General features: G+C 39.5%; 1 protein-coding gene across 1 annotated transcript; it reads left to right on the top strand.

Moving 5' to 3' along the window:
* Positions 1–538: 538 nt before the first annotated feature.
* On the top strand, positions 539–27018 carry LOC127425288 (tax1-binding protein 1 homolog A-like). The gene is made up of 17 exons (XM_051671058.1): positions 539–652; positions 1587–1813; positions 5884–5986; positions 6769–6959; positions 7046–7153; positions 10136–10254; positions 10840–10930; positions 11046–11201; positions 11307–11546; positions 11692–11862; positions 12111–12186; positions 13324–13556; positions 15794–15880; positions 17703–17859; positions 17959–18110; positions 20540–20625; positions 26530–27018. The coding sequence occupies exons 2-17, from the start codon at positions 1619–1621 to the stop codon at positions 26738–26740; spliced, it is 2376 nt and encodes a 791-aa protein (XP_051527018.1). The 5' UTR covers positions 539–652; positions 1587–1618; the 3' UTR covers positions 26741–27018.
* The last annotated feature ends 34 nt before the right edge of the window (positions 27019–27052 follow it).

Genomic DNA, 27052 nt, shown 5'->3' with positions numbered 1-27052 from the left:
TAATGTCAACAAACCCTAAAACCCTCAAATGACTGTAAATGTAAATAACGATTTAAACAACTTTACATCTCAAATAATGAATAAGTTCTAACAGAAGAATTAATGTAAGTGCTTTAAAAAAAATTATAAGCTTCAACTTTTCGTCTGTAAACCCTCCAAAAATTGGCCCCATTCACTTCCATTGTAAGGCCTCACTGCAACTTTTTTTTTTTTTTTTAAGAAAAGGAGGGACGAGTCGAAATACATTTTTGTGGTAATCAATATTATGCCACAAATGCTGTCAGTTGACCTTAACTTGTATTGAACCGGAATATTCCTTTAAGGGACCAAAGTGGAGGTTTCATAAAACAAAAAGATCTGAATGTATATAATAATGACCGTATTATTTTAATATCTTTAGGTAACGCCAGGCATTTTCCCATTACTTTTATGTGTTTTCCTAGGATTTATTAACAGCCAATGGTTAAACACGGTTTTCTTTGACGGAAAAAAATAAACCAATCACCGAGCCCAACCAACCGGAAGTATCGTGACGTCTTGAGATTCCTAAAACATGTTGACACCCGGTTCAGCTACATGACAGCGCGGCGCTCATTCTGTGGTTTCTAGCAATTTAACCGGCATATGACCTTCGAATAAACATGTACCACAGGTATAACAGACTTATTGTGCAATTGCTATATAAATATATAGTGGTTGTAATCTTGTAAATGCATGTAGGAATGTTATGTGGTGCATCCCGATGTATCGTGGGGTGGAAATGCAGTGGATGCGCATGTTACAATCAAAACTAATTTCATCAGCTCATCCTCTGAGTCCACCGTTTGCTATTTTCTTCATGTAAGATATTGAAAAATGCTTAATGCCACATTTATTTAATATACTTTAAGTGTAGCTGTCATTAATTCCGCATATTGACAGTCAGCGACTTACCAGTTAGCAATATGAGGATGCAAGTGGAATTTAAATAGCAAGTATGATACGACTGGTGCAGTCATGTTATACCAAGTTGCATGAGGGGTGTTTGGTTTTAGTCCATTACATTGCTAGTTCTGGCGGAATAAGTAAAGTGTTGTATTTAACCGAGCTGTCAAGGCCTCTGTGAACAGGGATAACACAACCACAAGCAGTGCATGCATGCAGGCCTACTCGGCATCGCCCTATCCCGGCCTTAAATAGGGCAGGTCTTCTTCATGCAGCTGTTTTTGGGCTCTCTCCAAATGTGTTTCACCTCTTGTCAGCATTTCAGCATCTAAATTACATTGTTATTTTTCCCTGTTATGTAGTAGAATGCCAAGTATTGTCTATGCCTTGATAAGTTGCTTAAACGTCATCATGCAATTTTCTATAGAACCTCATTTGGCCACGATAATGACACTACACTTTGAAAGTAGCATCAGGAAATAGATATAGTCTGTGCATGTCTGAGGAGTTAAATTGTTCATCATGGAGGATTTATATTGTATAATGTAAGGTTTTGTACAAGAGCTTTTTGGTAGATTTCAGTTGAAAAAAATGTGTCTGTAAAACCCTGTTTGCTTGTCATTCCGCTCATACTACTGCTCTTTCTTATTTTATATATGCAGGTAGACCACTTGCAGGCATTCCTTGAACAACTATGTTGTCATCAGCCTGTAGTACAGGGGCACCTGCAGGTGGAGGAGGAAGTGTTGTCATGGAGACTTCAAACTTCGCCCATGTCATCTTCCAGAATGTTGGAAAGAGCTTCCTTCCGCAGGCAGCACTTGAATGTCATTACACACTCACCCCTTTCATCACTCCTCATCCCAAAGACTGGGTTGGCATCTTTAAGGTTAGTACACACATACATGCTTTGGCACACCTTGTTTCACCCAAGACTACAAAGCTTTGTCCTGTTTTTAAAGGTCTGTATAGGGCCTACAGGTTTTTAGGTTTTCGTTCACAGAAATACATCAACAATCCAAACCAATTCTGAATGACACAGATGCACAAAGTTATATTCTTTTCATTGCCTCCAAAGACAATGCTGTTTTCTTTTTTAAGGTGTGCACATGGACGTAAATCACCCTAAACACCCTAAATATGAGGTCAGCCTGGTTATAAATGTATTTAAATACACATATTTATATTCAAAAACTCTTTCTCATTAGGAGGAAAAAACCAAACATTCTAAACGATTTTTTAAATACTTTTTATAAGAAAATGTTTGTGCAACTGTTCTCAAATTTTATGAACATGATCTCCATCCAATTTAATCTCACTTTCCTTCTCTTACTCTTCCTTTCATCTCAAAATGTAATCTCACACTTAATTATGAGGAAATGAGTGCACGGAAACTTTGCATCTTGTTAAGATAAAATGACAGTTTATGGCTGGTATTAAAAGGCACTTCAAATCAACCAGATCTTTCCAGACAGCATTTAGAGTGGTGGACTGCAGGGGAAAATGTGGATTGGAAAAAAACATGGTTAATCCAGTCAATATCACTCTTGTTTTGATGGTTAGTTTATGGGGGAATAGGGTTTTGGTGTATGTTTACTTGCATGTACTGGCTGTGGGCATTTTATTATGAAAGCCAGCGGCACACAACTGAATCCTGCCTTATTCTTCTTCTTTAATATTTTCTACTGCAACTTTCTATGAAGTCTTATTAGTTTCCCTACTTTTATTACTAATCTGTACAAGATAGATGGCAGGTTGCAAGGATGGATCGAAAGATTCGGAGAATATCTGATGATTCGTGTTCAAGGAGTCATTTAGGGAGTATGGGAACTATTCCTCAGGAGCTCACACACACACTCAATTCCTCATGTACTAATAGCTTAACCAGTGCTTCGTATTACTTAGTGAACCACAGGCTCCCTCTCGTGGTAGTGGGAGAGGACAGTTCCTTCAAAACAGCAGCGATTTGAAAAAATAGTTTACATTACACTTTTTTTATTTTGTGCAGTTTTTTTCTTCTTCTTTTTTTTTTTTAAAAACTCAAATAAAAGTAAGTAGAATAAAATTCTTGATGTTACTTTTTCTTTCAAAGAGCAAAATGATGTTATTTCGGTTTTTGAATGTTAAGTTTCACTACTGATAGAATTTTTTTCAGCTTGCACTTTGAAATTGTTCTTCAAATAGGTAGTTGACATATCTATAACATGTCCATGAACCTTTATTAATCAAAATAATTAGGCAGAAATGTACATACATGTCCTGTAACTGATAACGCCTTTTTTTAATCGCCTTTCTGTTTTCACTTAAATGGTCCTGCAGTGCAACAACTTTTAAAAGTGCAAAATTAAAAACAAAGTTGACTTTTAAAAGTTAAAATAATTTTGACTCGTACTTCCTTTTCTTTAAAAAAAGCAAAAATCTGGGTTACAGTGAGGCACTTTTATAAAACTATAAGCTTCACATTTCTGTCTTTAAACCCTCCAAAAATTTGCCCCATTCACTTCCATTGTAAGTGCCTTGCTGTAACTTTTTTTTTTACAATTTTTGCTTCTTCTTTTTTTAAGAAAAAGAGTGATGAGTCGAAATGAATTTTTGTGGTAATCAACATTATGCCACAAATGCTGTTGATTGAGCTTAACTTGTACTGAACCCGGAATATTCCTTTAATACCAGGTGAAAATCTGGGCCATTGGATTTCAGGTAGAACAAACTTTAGTTCTCTTTATCAAGAAGGATGTTGAGGCATGTTGAAAACAGGCTACCTTTAAGCAATACTAAAAAGTGCTTTGTAATCATGCATATACACACACATACAGTGGTTTTGTGCACACACACACACACACTCAGACAGGTACTATGTAATTAAGTTGTCGCACACATGCCAAACATGTTCTTATGCACCTGATTTATTGTCACGTCAGCCCTCTTATTATTTAATTTATCATTTATTGGTCCTGTATCTACAAGCATGGCTTGTTTAAAAAACACTGAGATATTCTCTCTCTGTCTCTCTCTCTCTCTCTCTATCCACTTGTTTTCATCTTTCATTGTGTAATTAATAGGTTATTTCTTCACAGATGACTCTGTGTGCCAGATGAAAGCTAAATGCTTTCAGTAAAAAAGATTACAGATATGATATATTATAATCAAAGTAAATGTGAGGTAGTGTTGTGATTTTTTTTTTTATATGCTATCATTAGGTTTATTCTTTAACAAACATGAAATCTCCTATCACTGTTATGCCAATGATACCCAAATTTACTTGTCATTGAAACATTCCAAAAACTGTTTAGGCTCTCTCTCTTTGCCTGTCTTGCCGATTTGAAGGCATGGATGTCTCTTAACTTCTTTAATTTAAACAAAAGCAAGACTGAGATTATATTTTTTGGGGCTTGGGAAGCCCTAAAAACATCTAAGTTAAATTTCAGCTCTCTAGCCCCGTATGTTAAATTTTGTGTAAAACATTTGGGTGTGTTTTTTGACGGTGAGCTCAAGTTTGACAAACTCTAAATCTAAGATCATTGGCCAAATTTAAGTAGTTTCTTTCTTTTAAAAAATTCAAGGCAATTCATGCACTTATTATGTCAAGGGTAGACTACTGTAATTCTCTATATACAGGAATCAGTCAATCATCTCTTTCTCGGTTGCAAACAGTACAAAATGCATACATCACCCCAGTTTTAGTCTCACTACACTGGCTGCCAGTCTGCCATAGAATTACTTTTAAAGTCCTCTTACTGGTATATAAATCCTTAAATGGCTTAGCACCATTTTATTTTTCTGAACTCTTATCTGGGCATCACCCCGGGAGGTCTCTAAGATCTACAAACCAGATGTTACTATGAGTACCTAGGACTAGACTGAAATCAAGAGGAGACCGTGCGTTTGCTGTAGCTGCACCTAAGCTTTGGAATAGTCTGCATGTTTGTATCAGAACTGCAAAAACTGTACATGTTTTTAAATCAAAGCTTAAAAGTTATCTGTTTTCTATAGCTTTTAAACAATGATGGTTTCTTGTTGCATGTTATACTTTATGTGATGTATTGTTTGTATTATGCTGTATGTTATTTTTACAATGTTATGTACAGCACATTGGTCAACAGTGGTTGTTTTTAAATTGTGCTCTATAAATAAAATTGACATTGACATTGAATCATGATGGCAAATTGCTGTTAGTTGAGATCTATGTGTGTGTTTTTGTGTGTCTTGTTTGTAACTGTAAAATGTAACTGTATGTGACATGTTTATGATAGTGGGTTAGACTAGTGAAACATTCTCCACTTTGCTTCCATCATATTTAATTTAAAAATACATAAAATCATATACTGTAGTCACTCATTTGTGCGCGCACACACACATACACACACACAAATGTGGGTGGTTATGGATGTGAAAATTTTGCACTTGCTTGAAAGGCTGAAAAGATGAAATTCACACACACACACACCACACAATTTCAGTTGCCTTTGAAGCAAGTGTAAAATTTCACCCTTTTCCCGGTCCTTTTTTCCATTACGCCTCCTTTTCCGAGTCAGTATCGCCCCCCAACATACACACACATGTGCACAGTCTCCACCCTTTCACAGCTGGCAAAGAGGAACAGAAAGGGAGCTAAGTATTTCCATTCCTCCTTGAGCCTAATGTGATATTTATAACATGTAAAATCAATACGAGAATAAATGTATTGGGATATAAAATGTAGCTCTCCTTCTGTGACTGCCTGCTTTTAATGTGTTGATCACATACATCTCTGGCTCTGTTTTGGCTGGCTGTTCCTTAAAATTTTATGTAGTTTCAGTTTTTATATAGTTGTAGTGAATTATTGTGTTTAAGCACAATTAACTAGTCTGTGTTATAGAAGTTTTACTGTAACTATTACTATTTTCATAGGCCTTAATAGTAGTCCTCACTGTAGTTTTAGTTCGGACTCGCTTCTTATTTGCTGTGTGTGTGTTTTAGGTGGGCTGGAGCAGTGCAAGAGACTACTATACATTCCTCTGGTCTCCCATGCCTGAAAACTACACGGAGGGATCCACTGTTCACCGAACTATCATCTTTCAGGGTATGCTCTCGCACAATAATTAAGATGTGCTTCTGTAACATCACTAAAGTGCACAAGTCCATTTGAAGTTGTCTAAAATATACAATATAATCTAAAACTCAGCTAAAAATGCATACACAATTTATATCCCATTTTAACTCCCATAATGCAACATATGTCTGAATGATACAGAATACTCAGGGGGAAATAATGTAGGGCCTGGTGTGACCTTGGTTATGTCATACAGTTATTTTCTGTGGTAGAAAAAAGGTATTATATTGTGACAGAAGATACTGAAAGCAGAGCTTTTTTATAGAAATGTGTACTGCACAATAAAACGGGGGTGTGTGTGTGTGTGTGTGTGTGTGTGTGTGTGTGTGTGTGTGTGTATATATATATATATATATATATATATATATATATATATATATATATATATATATATAGACTGACTGGCTCGATGTTGAGATCCAGGCTCTGTGGAGGTCATACCATCTGTTGCAGGACTCGTTCTACTTCTATTCTATTCTATTTGTAAAAAGAAATGTTTGGAAATCTAAAAGTGATATCTTAAAGAGACAAGTCATCTTAAATTCATCTTCGCAAATATTATTATTTTTTTATTTTTTATTTTTTTGCTGTTCTGGCCATCCATTGTTTATCAGTGCGGTTTGTGTATATAACACACTTGGGTGCAAGTGACATTCCTAATGTAATTTTGTTAGCCGTTGTGTAGAGGCTACATTCTATTAATACAGAAAGAGGAAAAAAGCCAAACAAATACTCTGGATGCTGTTCCCTAGGTTATTACGTTCCCCGTAGTGATGGAGAATTTTATCAGTTCTGCTATGTCACACACACGGGTGAAATCAGAGGTGCGAGCACGCCATTTCAATTCCGCCCGGCAACACCCACTGGGGAGGAGCTACTGACAGTGGAGGATGATGGGAACTCAGACATACTGGTTGTTACAACAAAGACTGGACTACTTGAGGTATGCAAACTCACACACACAAGCAAACACCCTGTATGTTAGTTTTGACTTATTATCTGTGTGTGTGTGTGTGTGTGTGTAAGCAGCAGCGTGTAGAGGAAGCTCGACAAGAGTGCAGAGAACTGCAGAAAGCCCTGTGCCTCCTCACACAGGAGAGAGATCAGCTACAGGAGAGACAGAGACAACAGAACCAGGTACTTAACACACAATCGCATATAAAAGTGACCAAGCAATGGAGAAGCAAAGATCGCTAATGCACAGTTTTACTTAGCTATCCAAAATGGGGACATACCATAGACTTCTATTGTTTTTATAAAATGCTAATTATAATTGCTATAGACCAATCCTAACTTACACCCCAACCTTACCCCTAAAAGAAAACAGTATTTGCCTTATTTATAAATCAGTTTTCCAACTGGAGTGTCCCCAAAGGGTGGTTTGGTAAGCTCACTAAGAAAAGCGTACAATTTTGCCCCCAAACTATAGCTAAGCACATATACACATACACGCAAATAGTGATAGACCGATATATTGGTCAGGTCGATTAATCAGCTGATATTTGGTCATTTCGAGATTATCGTCTCGGCCGATAACTGTGCCTGATTGGTCAACTAACAGATGTGGTCAATACGCCTATTGTCATTTCCAAAATATTTAAACAACAAACTCTTACAGTAAATATTTTGTATACATTTTATTTACTGTCCTTATACTGTATTATACATAGCTACAAACTGTATATTGCCCATCCAGCCATAAAAAAACCCATATTGGTCGACCACTACTTTCAAACGCACACACTGTTTGAGCAGTGTGTAACTCACCAGAGATCACAAGTTCAAGTTATCTCCACATCAAAGAACTCCCCTGTGCGTGTGTGTGCACATTTGTGCTTTAAGACTTCCTGTCTCCAACTATAAGATGGTTTTGTGTTTGACTGACAATGAACCTACTCCCACAGAGCACTTTATCTTATCAGATAATGGCTGTTGTGTGTGTGTATGTGCGTGTGTGTGCGTGCGCATTTTCATTCGCAAATTACTGACCTGCCCCCTACAGCGATGTAATTTATCCATACATAATTTTAAGTGTACTGAGGTTGATTTACAGAGAGTTAGGGAACGATGAGTGTTTTAGAGAAGGAGAGAGAAAAAAGTTTACTGTTAGAATGGCTGTGCCATGGTGACCACAAAGAGGGCAGATGTGACGTCAGGCCTGAGCACACAGCCAGGAGTAAATGTCCACAAAAACCACTCAACAGAAAGGAGGAGACATTCCCAGTCACAGAGACAACAGCACCCAGTCACGCAATGCTCTCTATCTGGCCTTCTTTCTTTTTAATTCTATCCCTATTGCTCTCTTCTTCCTCTTGCAACTTTTTTATTAGCATTCGAAATATATATTTTCCTGCTATGTTGACCCCACCATTCAACTGTCTGTCTTTTCTCTGAATATGTCTTCCCTTTTTTAGATAGATAGATAATTTTGCTCTCTGAACTTTTTCTTTTGAAGTGCTTGTTCACTTGTGTGACTTACACTTAAATGTGTTGTTGGTGTTTCATAACACAGTGCACACATGATCATAAATGTACCCAGAAAACTGCAAGATATGATCTTTTAGCGCCCCCTAGTGTTTCTCGCAGACACCCTATTGAATCCTACTGTGCTTGTGAATTATGAGTGTCACAAAGTACAAAGAACACCACAAATAAAACATTAACACTTTTGTAATTCTCTCTCACATCACAGCCACACAAACCAATTCATATGCCATAAGTGTGTGTGTGTCTGTTAAACTGTCAGAACACACATATGAAAATATACTTCCTCTTTATCGAGAGAACATAAGTGTATATTATGTGGCTGCTAATTTTACGACCGCAGATTTTATATGCCCGTTCTGCAATTCTGAAACATCATCGGCCGTAAAACACCACGAGTCACCAGATTAGCCCGAGGACAAGGGGTGTATGCGTGCTTTCAGAACCAGATGTTGCTGTGATTTACTGATGACGACTGTTAAATATGAACCGCCACAGCAACAGTGAAATAGAAGCACGCCTCCTCTCAGCATCAAACAGCTGACATCATATTATTTGCAACTTAAAGGTGAATTTTGTCATTTCTGTGCCACTGGCATCACCAAATGGAATGGCAAAATGTGTGTTAACATGATTTTAGTGTGATAAAATCACTTACTAACATTTTCTGTGTAAAGTTCTATCCAGTTTTACAACTTTTTTGCCATGACAGCGTAATGCCGTAAACCCTAAAACGATGATAACGATTTAACAATTTAAACAACTTTATAGCTCAAATTATACACAAGTTTTAATAGAAGAATTAATGTAATTGCTTTTCTAAAATTATAAGCTTCACATTTCTGCATTTAAACCCTCCAAAAATTTGCCCCTTTCACTTCCATTGTAAGTGCCTCGATATTTGCATTGTTTAAAGAAAAGGACAGACAAGTCGAAATCGAATTTTGTGATAATCAACATTATGACACAAATACTGTTGAGCTTAACTTTTATTGAACCTGGAATATTCCTTAAAATGGGCTAGGACACAGTATTTTAACATAAGAAAAATTTCACATCTCACCATTAATTTCAGTGATGGGCTTTTTGTTTTCTTTGATAGACCGAATCTGGTAAATTGCTTTTCTGTTCATTTATTTTCTTATCTTTCAATTTGAATCAGCAAATCTCCAGTACAATAACACACTGTCAAAGAAAGAGTCTGAGGTTAAAGTCTGCATCATTTCTCACAGATTAGTCTATAACTCACATGTCACATAAAAACTAAACCAGTGACTAAGCAAAAGTTACTCATTTTAGGCTCAACCAACTGTGTACCAAATGACTTTGAACCTGAAACAAAATAATTTTCTAATTTCAAAAATAATTATTGCATTACAATTAAACAGCAATTTTGAGATTGAGTTGAAGGATGGTTGGTTTTAAATTTACAGATTGGTTGATATCCATATTAATAGCGAATACTGTATGAGTTTTCAATGTTAGATAGTTTCATCTACTTTTAGAGTAGATAACTGGTTGAATCACTCTTTAATCAAATTTGACCATTTCGACTTTGCAATTGGATAAATTGCCTGTTAGTGCATTGTGATTGGCTGGAAAGGTATGATTGATATCATTGCTGTCCAATGGCAGGAGCTGCAGAAAGGCCTGTGTGAGGAGGAGGAGGCTGCTCAGGCCAGAGTGAGACAGCTTGAACAAGACCTGCTAGAAGTCACACAAAAAGCTGTTCTTAAAGAGACCGAACTGGATTGGTGAGGCCTACACACATGCACATAACCTTACATACATGTTATAATATTAAATATCGGTAATGATGAGGAATTTTGGATATACACTGCATGGCCAAAAGTAAGTGGACACCCGAACACTGGCATTAACAGGGAGTTGGTCCTTCCTTTACTGCTATAACAGTTTCCACGATTCTGAGAAGGCTTTCCAATGGTTGTTTGAACATGACTGCAAAGATTTGCACACAAGAGCATCAGTGAGGTCAGGTGTTGGTTGATGGGGCCTGGCTGGCAGTCAGCATTCCAATTATCCCAAAGGTGTTCAATAGGGGTTCAGGTCTGGGCTTCCTGGAGGCCAGTTAAATTCTTCTACAACAGACTAAGTATTAACAGACTAAATTTTTGCATTTTGGTATGCCAATTTTCTATGTTTGTCTGAGGAGATTGCATGGCTGCATGTCTGATTTTCAACAGATGTTTTAATAGGTGTAGTGGAAGTAGCCAGACCTGTTAATTAGAAGTGGTGTCCACATATTTTTGGCCATGTAGTCTCAATCTCAAGATAAGAATGTACTGCATATGCTGAGTTCTGGTGTTTGTGTTGTTCAGTTTGAGAGACAGTTTGCAGAAGGTGATATCTGAGAGGGACAGTTTGCAAACTCTGCTGAAGAATGAGAGAGATGAGAGAGAACTTTACAAAGTAAGTTTCACATACCTATAAGTGTGCGTTTTGTATTTACAGTGTATGGAGTGTAATCAGATTGTGTGAAATGCACTGCAATCATGTTTGTGTGTGTGTGTATGCATACTTGCAGTCTTACGTACGCAGCGCGGAGCTGGAGAACACAAAACTCAGTGCAGAGCTGCAGATGCTGAAAGCAATGGAGCTGAACAGGGAGGTCACCATCGCACAGTACCAGGAGGAACTTCGCAGACTAAGCACAGACAGAGATACACACTCCACAGATGTTGTAAGAGACAAGTGACATCTACACTAGAGGTGCGGACATAGAAAATGCAGAAACTCACCCACACACTTGTGTGTGTGTTTGTGTGTGTGACGTGTGTATCTTCAGACTCTTAAAGAAAAGTTGCTTCAGGCTGAGGAGCAGCTCCATGCCACACGGCAGCAGGCAGCCATGTTGGGCTCTGAGTTACGTGACGCCTCCGGTGGGCGAGATAGCACCATGGCTGAGTTGTACCGTGCCCGTCAAGAAGCTGAAGACCTGCGAGCCCGTTTAGCTGAAGCCCATGAGGAGTGCAGACATGCCCAGAAACAGCTGGACAGGATGAGGAGCGAGGCATCACAGGAAGTGGTAACCACAAATGCCCCATGTGTTTTTTTTTTTTGACTGGGAATCGTTACATAAAATATGTTTTGCTTATTAAACATAATATGTTATGTTTGTGGCTACGCTCTCTCTCACTCTTGTGTTCTTGCCTTTTTTATTTTAATTTCAGGGCAGGGCTGGTGGGGGAGTGGCCGCGGTCTCCGGGCTGGGGGCAGAGCTCCAAAAGGAGGTAGAGGAACTGAAGCTGCGTTTGAATATGGCTGCAGAGCACTACAAAGAGAAATACAGAGAGTGCCAACGTCTGCGAAGACAAGTCACCAAACTAACCCAGCAACAGGAGGTATGGCTCTGGAGTGTTTGAAATAAACTTTATTTTTGAAATGCCATTTTAAGCTGCTGGTGACAGAAATTGCAAACTGCACTTTGCTTTAAGCTTACTCTTTGTGTTTATCTTAATTAAGGTACATCAGTTTTCATCATCATTATTTCCCCTTGAGTATTCATCTTCTAATGTTAAGCCTGTAGACCTTGGACCTCAGCATAGTCCAGCTGAATTGTTCTACTGTGACAATGTTATGTGTGTTTCAGGACTCTAACAGGAATGATGCATCTACAGAGACCACACAGGAGTTACACACCCCAGATGCAGAGACACCTCCCACAGGTAGCCATCATTTGAAGCCATTGTTTTCTTGATTTTAAAATTGCAAGCACTAAAATTGTAGTTATCTTTCAGTGCACCATGACAATTGCAGTGGTCTAAATGTTTCTATATGGAGGACCAGCATATTAAAAATGAAATTATTAAACCAACAAATGAATAAATAAATCAATTATTAAATGTTCCAGCTTATTTTGAAATAATCAACTTCAACTCAGTCAAAAATGAAAATTCTTTCATAATTTAATCACTTTCATGCCATCCCAGATGTGTATGACTTTCTTCTGCTGGACACAATTGAAGATTTATAGATATATCCCCGTTCTGTTGGTCCTTTCACTGCAAGTGTATGGGGACCAGACCTTTGAAGCTCCAAACATCACATAAAGGTAGCATAAATGTAATCCATATGACTCCAGTTGATAAATGAATGTCTTCTGAAGCGTTACAATCACTTTGAGTGACACACACTTTCAGAGTGTGAAAGTGAAAGTGGAGTGTGTTGAAGAAGAGGGTGGGGCCGGGCCGTGAGGACACACACCCGGCCCTGAATCGGGCTAATCAGCCGGGAGGGGGATAAAGATGAGCCAGAGGCGCCAGTTCGAGAGAGAGAGAGAGAGACACATGCAGCCACTGTGTGTGTGTGTCTATGTGTTTGTGTTTACGTTGATTTAAGATAATTTATGTTATTAAAACTTACGTTGACTGCTCAGCCGGTTCCCGCCTCCTGCTTCCCCACCTTTACTTGTTTCATGGAGATTTATTGTGAAAAAGGACTTAAATATTGATCTGTTTCTCATCCACACCTATTATATCACTTCTGAAGACATGTACAGTATTTATCCACTTGAGTCATGTGGATTAATTTTATGCGGCCTTTATGTGATTTTTGGAGCTTCAAAGGTCTGGTCACCATTTGCTTACATTGTATGGACCTACAGAGCTGAGATATTTTTCAAAAAATCTTCATTTGTGTTCAGCAGAAGATGTCATACATATCTGGGGTGGCATGAGGGTGAGTAAATGATGAAAGAATTTTCCTTTTTGGGTGAACTATCCCTTTAAAGTCTCTGTAATACTTGTAATATTATTTAAGATTAATTTCTTATACATTGTTAATTAAATATTAATATTTCACAGATCAATGTCCTGCAGATGTAAACCCTGTGGTGCAGAGAGATGCAAGGAGAACAAGGGATGAAAATGGACCTGGACAGGAGGAGGGGGATGAGGGGGAAGACGAAGAGGAGGAGGAAGAGTGTAGTGTGTCAGTAGAGGCTAAGCTCGCATGCATGGAGGAGAAATGGAGAGAGCAGTGCACCATCAGTGAAACCCTAAAGCTCCTCCTTTCCAATGAGGGGAAAATGTTTAAAGTACGTAAACGCACACACACATAGAAATGCATTATTTTTTTTTATGTTCCTTCAACCCAACAGGAAAGATCCTGCCAAGGCTGCTGTACACACATTTTTTGCACCCAATACATTGTTTGTATGCTCAAAGAGTGATGATACAAATGAGTGCACACAAGCATGCAAACACGATTGAACTTCCATGGGTTTATATTAGGTCATACACTCTGATTCACTGAGGTATCACATTTTCGTCAGTCTTGTGTGTGTTTGCACACCAGTTATAAAGGACAGGGTTGTCCAAGTGGAGAGGAGACCAGGTCGTAAAAGACTCTTCTTGTCTGGGTATTTAGACAAAGCTGGAGACACCATGTTTAACACGTGCACACATACGCAAACACACACACACACCAGAAGACATGTTCAAACTGAATGCTTTATGAGTGTTTATTGCAGAACAGTGTAAGGGAACGCATTAAACCCATTTCAACAGAACTTCAAACCCAAACAGGCATTTACACAACGATAACTCAAAAAGAGAGAGAGAGACAGAGAGAGATTAGCAGATGTAAGTGGGAGATTGCCGTTTTGTCTCCGATGAGAGACTTCTAGTTATGTAAACCCAGTGAGGTCACAGTCAGTCTATACATCAGTTTGTCTTCAGTTATACATGCTGTTCTAAGCACCCCTTTAAGGCAGTCATAAACTGTGAAGGTGCAAGCCCTAGAGACCGTCCAAATGTCTCTTCAGTGCTTGTCAAACTTAGAGTTCATCCAGAGCCATCTTTGATGTGGACCTCTTCAATGTTGACCTGTGGCTGTTAAAAAATACACTGCCTGGCCAAAAAAAAAAGTGGCATACTATTTAGTTGGACCGCCTTCAGATTTGATTACGGCAAGCATTCATCGTGGCATTGTTTCGACAACCTTATGCAACGTCACAACATTTATTTCCATCCAGAGTTGCATTCATTTTTGGCCAAGATCTTGTTTTTGATAACGGGAGAGTCGAACCACTCCGCAAAGTCTTCTCTAGCACATCCCAAAGACTTTCAATGGGGTTAAGGTCAGGACTCTGTGGTGGCCAATTCATGCGTGAAAAAATGATACCTCATGCTCCCTGAACCACTCTTTCACAATTTGAGCCCGATGAATCTTGTTATTGTCGTCCTGGAATATGCCTGTGCCGTCAGGGAAGAAAAAATCCATTGATGGGGTAACCTGGTCATTCAGTATGTTCAGGTAGTCAGCTGACTTCATTTTATTGCTGCATAATGTTGCTGAGACTAGACCTGACCAATTGAAGCAACCCCAGATCATAGCACTGCCTCCAGAGGCTTGTACAGTGGGCACTATGCATGATGGGTGCATCGCTTCATGCGCTTCCCTTCTTACCCTGATGCGCCCATCACTTTGGTGTAGAGTAAATCTGGACTCATCAGACCACATAACCTTTTTCCATTGCTCCACAGTCCAATCTTTATGTTCCCTAGCAAATTGAAGTCGTTTTTTCCGATTAGCCTCAATAACAAGTGGCTTTCTTGTGGCCACACAGCTGTTTAGTCCCAATCCTGTAAATTCTCATCGTATTGTATGTGTGGTAATGTTCACTATTAAACAGCCATGAGTTATACTGTCGATTGTTTACAATGTGACTTCACCAAGCGTTTTAGTGATCTCCGATCACGATCATTCAAGATTTTTTTCTGACCACATTTCTTCCGCAAAGCTGACAGTTCACCACTATGCTTCCAAGTTTTAAAAATGGATGGTTCTTAACCCAATTCCAGTCATTTTAGAAATCACCTTAGTTGTTTTTGCTTGATGCAGGCCAATAATTTGCCCCTTCTGAAACACAGTAACATCTTTTCCACGACCACGGGATACGTCTTCTGACATGGTTGTTAAAGAAATGAGAAGCTACACACTTCATCAGTTAGGGTTAAAATAAGTGTTGCCAGCTGAAACATATTAATCACTGCAATAATGATCTAATCATAGGCTCTTAAGTATCTGCTTATTTAAATCCAAATGGCGACTTTTTTTTTTTTTTTTTGGCCAGGCAGTGTATGACTCTTGCACTACATTCCAAGCCTTGAAAAACCTGTATGAAATTTTTGTGTGGCTGAAATTTTAGTCCATTATCTTCAATATGCAAATATCACCGTGGAGTTACACTTTACAAACTTTTGGGTTTAATGCTGGGTTGAAGTGGTGCTCTTGGATTGATTGTATGAAATTGTATGAGTTCTTCCCTAGGCTCAGGTGGCAGATAAGGACAAAGAAGTTTCCGCACTGAGAGAGAGTCTTGTGGTGGTGACCAGAGAGAAGGAGAGACTGGAAGAGGTGAGAGCATTTATAAAGCTGTTATTACACCTGTTATTGAATTCCTCAAACTACCTCAAGCCATATGACTATGCAGCATGATCACACAGGAAGTCAATGACTATGCAACATGATCACACAGGAAGTCAGAGTGTTGCTTCCAAATGTTTCAGTACCCTGAAATATGCCCCATTATGCCAGGTTATTGACAAACGGCATCTCCCATCAGCGTGTTTACCTTCTACTGTGGTGCGACCAGAAGTGCGTTGCATCAGCTCCATGGGAGACCTGGGTTCTCGTCCCGCGTTGAAATCAGGAAGTTACCATGTTTGCATAATCAGTGATGAGAGTTATTCTGAGGTTAAATTTTTACCCCACTGATTGTTAGATTTAGGGTTGGGGTTTGGGAATGGAGATAAAGGTTCACTCAGTAATGTTTTTGTTCATGTCGTCTTCAACCTACACTGACACCTAGGGGCCTGGATGCAGAATCATTTAAAATCAATAGATTTCAGTTACAGATGCTATGATTAATTTAATCCATGAGGGAAAGTGTCCATTAACAGGACAGTTACTGAGATTAAGCAAGTAGTATTCGCCTGGTCATGTGATCCTAACGTGGCAGCCCCCATGAGGGGATTTAGAATAAAACAGCTTTTATAAGGTTACTGATATAACTGATGTCTTCATCTCATGAGAGTGCTCATGATTTTATATATACTGTATGTTTCAAAATTACAATTCATTCCTTTAGGAGTAAAAAATTTTAATGAGGAAAAATTACTGAGTGCACCTTTAAAAAAATATGCATTCCTCTTTACTGTATTACATCCTTTACAGCTAAAAACAGCTGCTTTAAAACTTGCTTTTGTTGCCCCTCTGCGGGCATTTCACCCATACAATGGAGCACAAATGTGCCCTAGCGTTAAAAAACGCTTCCTGCTTTGGCCACTGGGGGCAGTGCTTCGAAATTTCAGTAAGCATAGACCAAATTTAGTTCAAGAAATGTCAACCTACTGTTTTCGAATTCATTGTGAGATCATTTTTAGGCTATTCTGTGCTTATCAACTATTTAGTTTCCAATTTCCGAGACCTTTTTAAAATCTTTTATTATTTTAGCCGACAAGTTGCAGTTCTTTATCATTTGCATATTCTGCTTTTTATCTGAAAAAGATCCATTAAAAGGCAATATCTTCTAAAGCTGGCATTTATTAGCTTGTGCTGCTGAATGTTAATGGGGATCTTTAAATATTAAATACTTTAATTTGATTCTTAGCAGGTAAGATGCTGAAATCAGGTTGAGTGTGAATGTTTGAGCCCCAAGAGTCACAGCTAAATGCCACATTCGGCTCCTTGATTACCCACCAGCACTTGTATTAAATGTTAAATGTGGGAATAATTCCTCTAATCATGGCTCATAGATATGGGGTCAAATGATTCTGAAAGAAAGGTCAAGAAAAAGAGTGAAAAAAGGACGGAGAGTTATACACTGTGTCAGTGCCATTTAAAGACTGGTAATATATTATCTTCACAAAGTAATATATTATCTTAAAATAGTAAGATGTGTTCCTTGGTGCTTTAATGGATAGTAAACCCAAACATTAACAATTTGTATATCATTTGTATATCACCCTCATGCCGTGACAAACCCATATTACTTTTTCTCCTATGGAACGCAAAAGGAGATATTAAGAAGAATGTCGTCAAATCAATTTTGCCTTTAATTGCAAAAATTGCAATTCAAGATCCTTAATTTAGGAATATCTAACATAACTGCAGTGACTATAAACATTGCTTTAGAGATTGGATAAAGGTAACCATAGTGATGGTTTGTTTCTCTTAGGAGTTGCGGCAGTGTATGCACAGAGCGCCTGTGGCCGCTGAAAGTCGGTTGCGTTACCCACTGCCATACCCACAAGACCCCCCTCCTCTTCCACTGGTACTACAACAACCTGCTGAACTGCAGTATGGAAACCCCTATTCAGAGCAAGAGACTCTGGGTAGGGAAGCTTCCCATATTCAATACATTTTTAAAAGCAAATTGTAGTTGAGTGCAACTGGATTTTGTATTGCACTATTCAAAGGTTTCTTGTCCTCAGACAGAGCAGATGGTGCGTTATCCCCTGAACAAACCTGCCGGCCGCCTCCCTTGGCTCCACCACCCTGGGGTGGTCCTGTGGTCTGCAGCCAGCCTTCACGGAGTCTCAGCCCCCCTGATGGACTTGAGAACCCAGCTGAGGAACGGCCTAATGTAAGGACACATACTTGGAGCCTCATTAAATTAATATGGAAATATAGAAACCACCAGCAGAACAGCTACATATACTGACACAGAACATGTCTATTATATGTCTAACTTCAAACTGCTAAAAGTAGTACAAAATCTGCTAACATACATACGTAGATTGACGAGACTTCTATTTATTTGTTTTCACCCAGGCAATGGCATTTTAGAGTCTTTGCTCATCTGAAATGCATCACTAAAACGTGCCCTGTCAGATGTTAGAATGGCAATAAGCAGATGGGTTTTTTTTAGACATTTAAAGCTTTGGAATATGTATGAATTAGTTCATTTAACTCTTCCTATAATGTTCAGTCATTTTTGACCAAAATCAATTGTTATGATGTAATAAAAATGGTTTTGGTTACCGGAGTGGTACAAGACTTTCCTCCATAAGCCATCTGAGCACACCAAAATATTGTGGACTTGATTCGATAAGTCAAGTGGTCGTAAAAATTATGACACCTTTACTGTTCTTGGTCAAAATTAACCAACTGTAGGAAATGAATGGGAAAGACTAAAAAACAGAGCAAATTTTTATTTATTTGTCAAATACACTGTATAAATCAGCTACAATGCAGAAGAAACACACACAGAAATGGAGTGAGACTTTACAACATTCAGAGTGCAAAACGTACATCCCCCTCCACACATACACACACACAAAAACTGGTGACATTATAACTATAATTTTTATTTTGTCAAATAAAATCTATAAATCAGCCACAATGCAAAACATACACATAGACCATAACACATACACACACAACACACATGCACATGCAGCACATACAGAGAACAAAGAATTTCTATTTTATACACTAATTGAATTTTCACAGTCCATTGCTGTTTATTTTGGTTTATTACTTTTCATTTTCTTGACATTATTATAAATGTGCTTTACGTTATTGCATTTTGATGTTTGAAATAAATGACTGGTAACAAATGATTATTTTATTTCTTCTCTTATAACACCAAGTCAGGTTTGACTGTGAGCATATTGTGACATTACTGCAAAAACTGACACTTCAAAACAGTTAAAAACAAAAACAAATGCTAAACTTTGACAAACAATTGTTTGATAATGTCTTAATATATATCTAAATGCATAACTTGTGATAATGTTTAGAATTACTACACAGTAAGTGACTGCAGCCATCTACTGGCTATTATTGACATACCATGATTTTCAAGTCATGTTATTTTTCTTTTTTCACCAGGTGGCACCAATCTGCCATCAATACAGGAAACATTCTCATATTTTCCTTATGTTTCAACTAGGTCTTTACTGTAGTGAAGTTACATAAATTGCAAATGATTGGTGACATTTATATGAAAATAAGATGTAAAAAACATAAAATCCCAAAAGAAGTGCATAATTTCATTGTTTTACTTCAGGCATGAAGAAATGTTATAATTTCTTTAAAATATTTTTTAAAGTTACACCTGTACTGTGTCCAATCAAAAACGACTGCAAACAGCAAAGTAGGCAGCCCTACTTGATCAGAATAGAAGGGTTAAGAGGTTAACTAGATGTTTACACAAACAAAAATGCAAAAAATAGAACGCAATGATTTTAAAATTATGTGCTTGTTATTTAATGGACATCTCGTGATATACAGTACATGTGCTTTTTGGGAGCAGTATTGTTAACCAACACTCTTGGTAATACTGTAGGCTTTCTTTTAAATTTTGAGCTAATAACCGGGCATTAGTGTGTCAGTTATAGATTGCACCATCAACCACATCACTGTTTTCTTCGCAAATATCTTTACATTCATGTGATGTTCCATTGTATCTTTTCTCACTCCTCAGCCACCGTCACTTTTCTTCCTTTCTATCAACCCTTTTTCTTGGCTTCCACCTTTGATTGAAACTCGTTTAATCTTTCCATCCCTCTTTCTCTCTTTTTCTGTTTCTTTCCTTATTCACTACCTTCTGCATTCCTCGCACCCCTAGACCTCAGCTCATAGGTGACAAAGGTGGTTCATTTGCATGAAATGGCAATTAAGGCTTTTCTCTTTTGAGCTCATTAGTGGATTAGAGTGACCAGGGTAGAGGCTCGTTAGAGAGAGATGTTGACGAGGGCTATGTTAATTGGCTGGGGGTGCCGGCCTGTGATGTTTGAGGGTGCAGATCGGCGGTGACCCCTTTCTCTTCCTCTCTCATTTGCTGCATTAAAAGCCCATTAACCTTTCGTAGGAAGCCGGATGTGCGCAGACAGACGTGGCTTTTCGTAGAATGTGTGGGTGCGTGTGTGTCTGTGTGAGATCCAAGCTGTTATGTCTCAATAGAGAGGTGACCGTTAAATGTGTCTGCTGTAGATTTTTTAGTAAGGTCTCAGTCAAGAAGAATTGATGTGAATGTGTGTTTAATTTCATTTTTTAACTCTTTATTAGGGAGGTGATGGTGAGGCCCCTGCAGTCTGTGAACATCAGAGCCTTGAATCCAATGAGAGCCACACCAGCTTCTGCTTTGACACCAGGTAAAACCTACATATGCACTTACTTTACACAAGCATAGTACTCACACTTGACCTTCCATTTCCAAAGTGACTACTGATCAGAAGTAATATCAACTGTAGCTATGTTTCCATCACGTTTTTTTATGCGCGTTTTGGGATATCGCATAAAAACTGCTGGATGGAAACACCAAGATGCGAATAATTCTCCAAAATGCACATAAAAAATGTATACACTCGCTTGAGGTGGATAAATATTTAATTTGATGAGAAGAAATGTGCATAAACTATGATGGAAACACATTTACAGAATAAACTCCTATTGAATTTGTTATTTTCACAAATTTGTTGAATTTGTGAAAATAAAAGTTGCACATCAAAAAGGTCATGTGACTGAAAAACTCATTCATCTTTAGACTAACCAGCGGACCAATCATCGCATCTGTAACAGTGTCTAGAAAATCCAAAGCCTACAAAGATTTTTCTTACCTCATTATTGATTAGAGTTCTAATTTATACATAAAAATTGTTATTTTGCATTTTTAATCCAACTTTATTTCCGAGATGATAATTAGACGCCACTTTCTGAACTAAACATGCAAGTAGTGAGGTCATGTGACTATGTAGCATACTTAGGTAGTATATAAATTAGGTAGTATAAACGGCACAGTATGTAGTAAGCAATAAGCTAGTTTTCCATTCTGAACAAAGCATGTGTCCCCTTGCAAATTTGTTTTTATTTGCAACAAAGTGACAGTTAATAAGTGGTAAATTTGCAGCAAACAAAACAATTTGCCTCAATTTATTGCCAGAAGTATGAAGCTTGTTACCGGTTTTGGTAAATTTGCAGCAAAGTGAGCAAACCTTTCACTAAAATGGACAATTTTAACACTTGAAGCAACAATGAGTCTGTTTACATGCACATCAATACGCTGATAACTCCTGAAAAACAGCTTATTTAAAAAAAAGCAAGAAAACATCTCCGGTTACTCTTGTAACCTCGGTTCCCTGAGAAGAAGGGAACGAGACATTGCTGAATGCCGGCAAACACTATTGCCAATCATAAGATTGGCATTATGATATAAAGGCTTCATCTAGGTCATGGAAAAGGAATTCCCTAAAGCATTCAGCAATGTCTCATTCCCTTCATCTCAGGGAACCGAAGTTACAAGAGTAAACGGAGACGTTCCCTATCGATTCAGTTCACGAGACATTGCTGAACGCTTTGGGTAACGGAGTCCCATCACGCTGCGCTAAGTAACGTAATACTATTGGAAGCACCAGGGTATAAAACACTTAAGAATATCTATACCATGTCACAGGCCCGTCGGGTGGTGACTTAGTATAATATCTCTTTAGTGTGTATGAAAATGAATAACCCCACCTGGTGAAAACCAGTTGGGAAGTTAATCTTAGTCTGAGGATGAGTATGAGTCATATAATACACACAGTATTATTTAACCCCTTCGTACCAAAGGAAGGGAGGGAGGTTTTGTTATTTTTATTGGAAGTGCTTGTGACTTCTAGTGGGAGTAAACTGGGTAGTGGCCTACACAGGGGACTGTATTGAAATATAACAGGTAGCCCGCCCGTGATAAGGGGCTCGGGCTCACCCGCCGGGTGTTGGAATAGTAAATTCTCTAGACAGAGAGGACTCGTGAAGCAATGGATGCCACGTCCAGTTTATAAAACCTCGCGAATCTGTTTTGCGAAGACTATCCTGCTGCAAAGCATATATCCTGTAGGGATATACTGTTTGTCCATGCCAGTGAAGAGCCCATGCCTCTAGTTGAATGCACTTTCACGCCAATAGGGCATCTCACGCCCTGTGATTCATAAGCGAGGGCGATCGCATCAACAATCCAGTGATATCGTTGTTTGGAGATGGACATGCCTTTTGTGTGTCAATCATAACAAACAAAGAGCTGATCTGACAGTCTAAACTGGCAAGTGTGCTCCACATATGTGTGCAATGCCAGCACAGGGCATAATAAATGTGCTAACTGCTCCTCATCTGAATTAGACTGTGGAGAATAGAAAGCTTGTAGGTGCACTATCTGAGCCCTAAAGGATGTGGAAAGCACCTTAGGCACATAGCCTTTTTTGGGTTTGATGGTGGCTTTTGAAAGCCTGTGACTGAATTCCAGACATTAACTGTCAACCAACAGCGCCTGTATATCGCCAACCCATATGATTGACGCCAGAGCCAACAGTAGTGCCGTCTTTAAAGAGAGCACACAAACTCAATGGATTCCAAAGGTTCGAACGGGGGGCTCGTGAGCGCCCTCAGCACCAGATTTAAATCCCATGTTGGAACCGTAGCAGGGCGAGGGGGGGTCAAGTGCCTCGTTCCCCTAAGGAACTTTATGATTAGAGCCAGCCTCTGGGGCGTGAAATGTAGAGATGGTCGCTACATAAACCTTAAGCGTTGACGGAGTAAGACCTGCGTCCAACCGCTCTTGAAGGAATGTAAGGATCTCCGTTATGGGGCAATTCACTGGGTCTTTGCTGCGTAAAGAGCACCAGTCCGCAAACACGTGCCATTTTAGTGCATAGAGGAGTCTCGTAGACTGCGTTCTAGCCTGCAAAATCATGTTTATTACAGACTGAGCCAATTCTGTCTCGTTCGTTGTGCTCCGTTCAGGGGCCATACATTTCATGAACGTGCGCGGTGCCAGAGACAATCCGAAGGGAAGGACTTTGAATTGATATGTCATCCATTCAAACGCAAATCTCAAGAACTGCCTGTGGTGCGGTACAATTCAGATATAAAGTATGCGTCCTTTAGATCTATTGATGCAAACCAGTACCATGGATGGATGTGCGATAAGATCTGTTTATGAGTTAACAACTTGAATGGGCATTTTGCCAGAGCACGATTCAAGCGTCTCAGATCTAGGATCGGCCGAAGCCTGCCATCTTTCTTCGGAAAGGTTAGCAGCTGTAAAACCCTTTGCGGCCGTGGCAGCTCAGAACAACCTCTGTTGCATATTTTGCGAGGAGATTTCTGCACGTAATACAGGCACGTCCCGTGACAGAACCTTTGAGGACAAAACGCTGTTGAAGCGAGGCGGTCTGCATGCGAATTGGATAGAATACCCGTGTTCGATCATTTTTCTGACATGCCCGTGAGCGCCCGCCACGCGTTCACATAACGGGATAGCGGGCGCTTTATATTTGACATTAATTGTGATAGCGCGCCACTCACCATTGGGAAGCAGTTGTGCACAGTGTGTGAAATGGGGAAGCAAGGCAAATTCTCAAGAATGGCCTGAGCCAAAGTTAATAAGTACACTAAGGTATGGTTTATGAGCATGCAAACATAAGAGAGAGAATTGTTTGTATGTGATCATTATGAACAGAACTCTATTAAAATGTCACAGGTGCAGATAGGCTGGAGGCAACCGTCTTTCTGCGTTTTGATGAGAAAATAATGGCTGTGACATTCTTTCTGTGCACGGTATGGGGAATGACCCCATTGCCTCTCTCACAAGGAGATTTACTATCTCGGAGTGCAGAATAGGCATGTCCTGCACTGTAACATAGATGATTGAACGCTGTGATGCGAGGCGGCCGTGTCGCGAACCGGAATGTATAACCACACACTAGCATTTTTTTAACACTGAGAAATGCTCAGTAACGTGTGCCATGTGACCGCGTAAACATTTTGTGTGGAGTGTGGGCTGATTTTTCTCTGAGATGCCCGGATAGCTGCCGCTTATCAGATGAGCGAGATAACAATAGACACCAATCGCCCGCAGTTATCACGGCGAATGAGTTTGTTTGGAGAGAAAGAAAAATCTTTTTTAGACTTCAGCGCACGTCGAGCAGCCTACGAGGTACACACGCTATTCAAGCAATATATAGAAAGTGTTGCAATAAAAACTGACTCGTTCCCGGCGAGAAACATAATAGAAAAGGCATGAGCTCTAGATTCCTTTAAACACTATACTTCCGGGGGGATTCTTCCTGTCTTCCCTATCTGCGTCTCCGTACAAAGATGCTGAAATATGCCTGAGGACGGCAGCCCCTCCGATCTGGGTGCACACAGAGTAGGGCACGCGCCAGGTCTCAATAAGTTCCGTGTGAACCTCAGGAAAGAACGACACTGCTTTCCGAACCATGGTCTTTTGACGGCGGATGGTGTGCAGGAATCATTCATTCAGACGAGAATTTCCAGCTCAACAGGAGGCGACCACTTAAGGCCGAGCTCCTCGACCGCCCGCACAATGACGCGGAGTAACTCGTATCAATGGCCAGTGCGCGCTCCTCACCCTCGCTTGGGGTTGGGGCTGCAGCATCCGATGCTGCGAGGGACACACATATCTTTGTCAGACCCGCCGAATACGTCAACACTGCGCTCATTCATAGAGGGCCGGAGGTCATCACGTGCATACTGCACTTGCGAAGACGCTGCGTGGAAAGATCGAGGGGCTTGTGGGGCTTGCTCCGGCAGAATGAGGGTGACCCTAGAGCGGAGCGTCTTGAGATTCATGTCCTCACAGTGAGGGCAGTCTGTCCCCATGAGAGCTGCTTCTTCGTGGGTGGCCCAGACAGCAAACGCAGCTCTTATGTTGAGTGATGTGTCGCTCACAGGAACACTTGCGATATGACATCTTTAAAAAGACGTCTTTCTTATGAGTTTTTTACGTCACTTGGATGGAATATATATATATATGAAAGGATACAGCTCCTGCCTGGATGCTGCGGGAAGCGGGTAGATATCTCGCTGAGCGAAGAACCCGATCCTGCTGAGAGGAGGAGAGACTTCTTCGCCGGAACACTAGAGGGAGTGGTTGATCCTCGCTGCAGGCGCTAAGAGTCAGGTGAAGAACGTCCTGATTCGTCTGCAGGGAATCCCGTCTGCTGATGGGTGTCCGTCGACAGTGAAGAGAGGGCTGATCCAGGTGATTAGTCAAGACGAGATGATGAATAAAATTCTGAAGAAATGGTATGTGAGCACCCACTTACATAGGGCAAATGTGCACCAAAAGGGTGGGGCTCAAACACCATTGCCAATCATAAGATTGGCGTTATGATACAAAGTCTTCAACTAGGTCATGGAAAAGGAATTTCCCAAAGCGTTCAGCAATGTCTCGTGAACTGAATCGATAGGGAACCACGTTTACATGAGATTTGGAATAATCGCGTTATTCTCTGCTTTTGACATCAAACCGCGAAGAAGCATGCGCACAACACATGCGTACATTGGATCAGCCAGTAAGAATGCCAAAAATGGTGTTTACATGCAACACAAAATCAGGCTGATGGGCAAAAATCTACCCTAGTCAATCGGTTTAATCTTAAAAGGATAGTTCACCTAAAATTGAAAATTCCCTCATTTACTCACCCTCATGCCATTCCATATGTGTATGACTTTCTTCTGCAGAACACAAACAAATATTTTTAGAAGAATATCTCAGCTCTGTTGTTCCTCACAATGCAAGTGAATGGTGACCAGACATATGAAATTCCAAAAATCACATAAAGGCTACATAAAAGTAATCCGTAAGACTCCAGTGGTTAAATCTATATCTTCAAAAGCAATATGGTAAGTGTGTATGAGAAACAGATTAATATTTCATTTATTTTTTACCATAAATTTCACTTTCAAAATGTAAAAGAATGTGAAAGTGGAGATTTATGGTAAAAAAAGGACATAAATATTGACCTTACACAGATGAAGGAAATTCATTTAATGCATTTACATGACCACACATGTTGTCGGTTTATTAACCATAATCAGTGTAAGAACGTGCATGTAAACGGGCTTATTTACATGGGAAAATAACAAATGGCGAATTTGAGGCATGTTTGCCACAGCGGTTTACCAGAATTCTAGATTTTTGTAATGGTTGCCATAGTAGTCTGATTGAAACATTCTCTCTGTCCTCCACTCTCTCCGTCCTTTTGTCTTTTTTCATTCAGAGCTGACGTTCACAAGCGTTGTCCTCTTTGTGAGGTGATCTTTCCTCCACATTTTGAACAGAGCAGTTTCGAGCGACATGTGGAGTCACACTGGAGGGTGTGCCCTGTCTGCAGCGAGCAGTTTCCTCTGGACTGCCAACAGCAGCTCTACGAGAAGCATGTGCATACACACTTTGATGGCAACGTTCTCAACTTCGACAACATTGATTAGAGAGAAAAAAAAAAAAACGTGTGTCTCTTGCTGCTTTCTGCTTTTATTTAAATATAAAATGCCTCAGGAGGTGAAGGGGCTTCAGTGTTTTGTTTGACCTACGTTGATGATATAATTTTAATGTAACAGCTGCACAACTTGTGCCAGGACGATTACAATCAGAATCTATGATTTGCACATAGATGTGCATTATACAGATATTTAAACTTCAAAAGGACAGAAAAGAGTACTATGATATTGTTCTTCAGGTGTAATAGAAATAAAAAATTAATAAATTAAAAGTACTTTAGTTTTAAGTTTTTTTTACTACTG

This window comes from Myxocyprinus asiaticus, chromosome 34 (assembly GCF_019703515.2).
Source record: "Myxocyprinus asiaticus isolate MX2 ecotype Aquarium Trade chromosome 34, UBuf_Myxa_2, whole genome shotgun sequence".
NCBI classification, from domain to species: domain Eukaryota; kingdom Metazoa; phylum Chordata; class Actinopteri; order Cypriniformes; family Catostomidae; genus Myxocyprinus; species Myxocyprinus asiaticus.
This window is presented reverse-complemented; position numbering and strand designations above follow the sequence as displayed.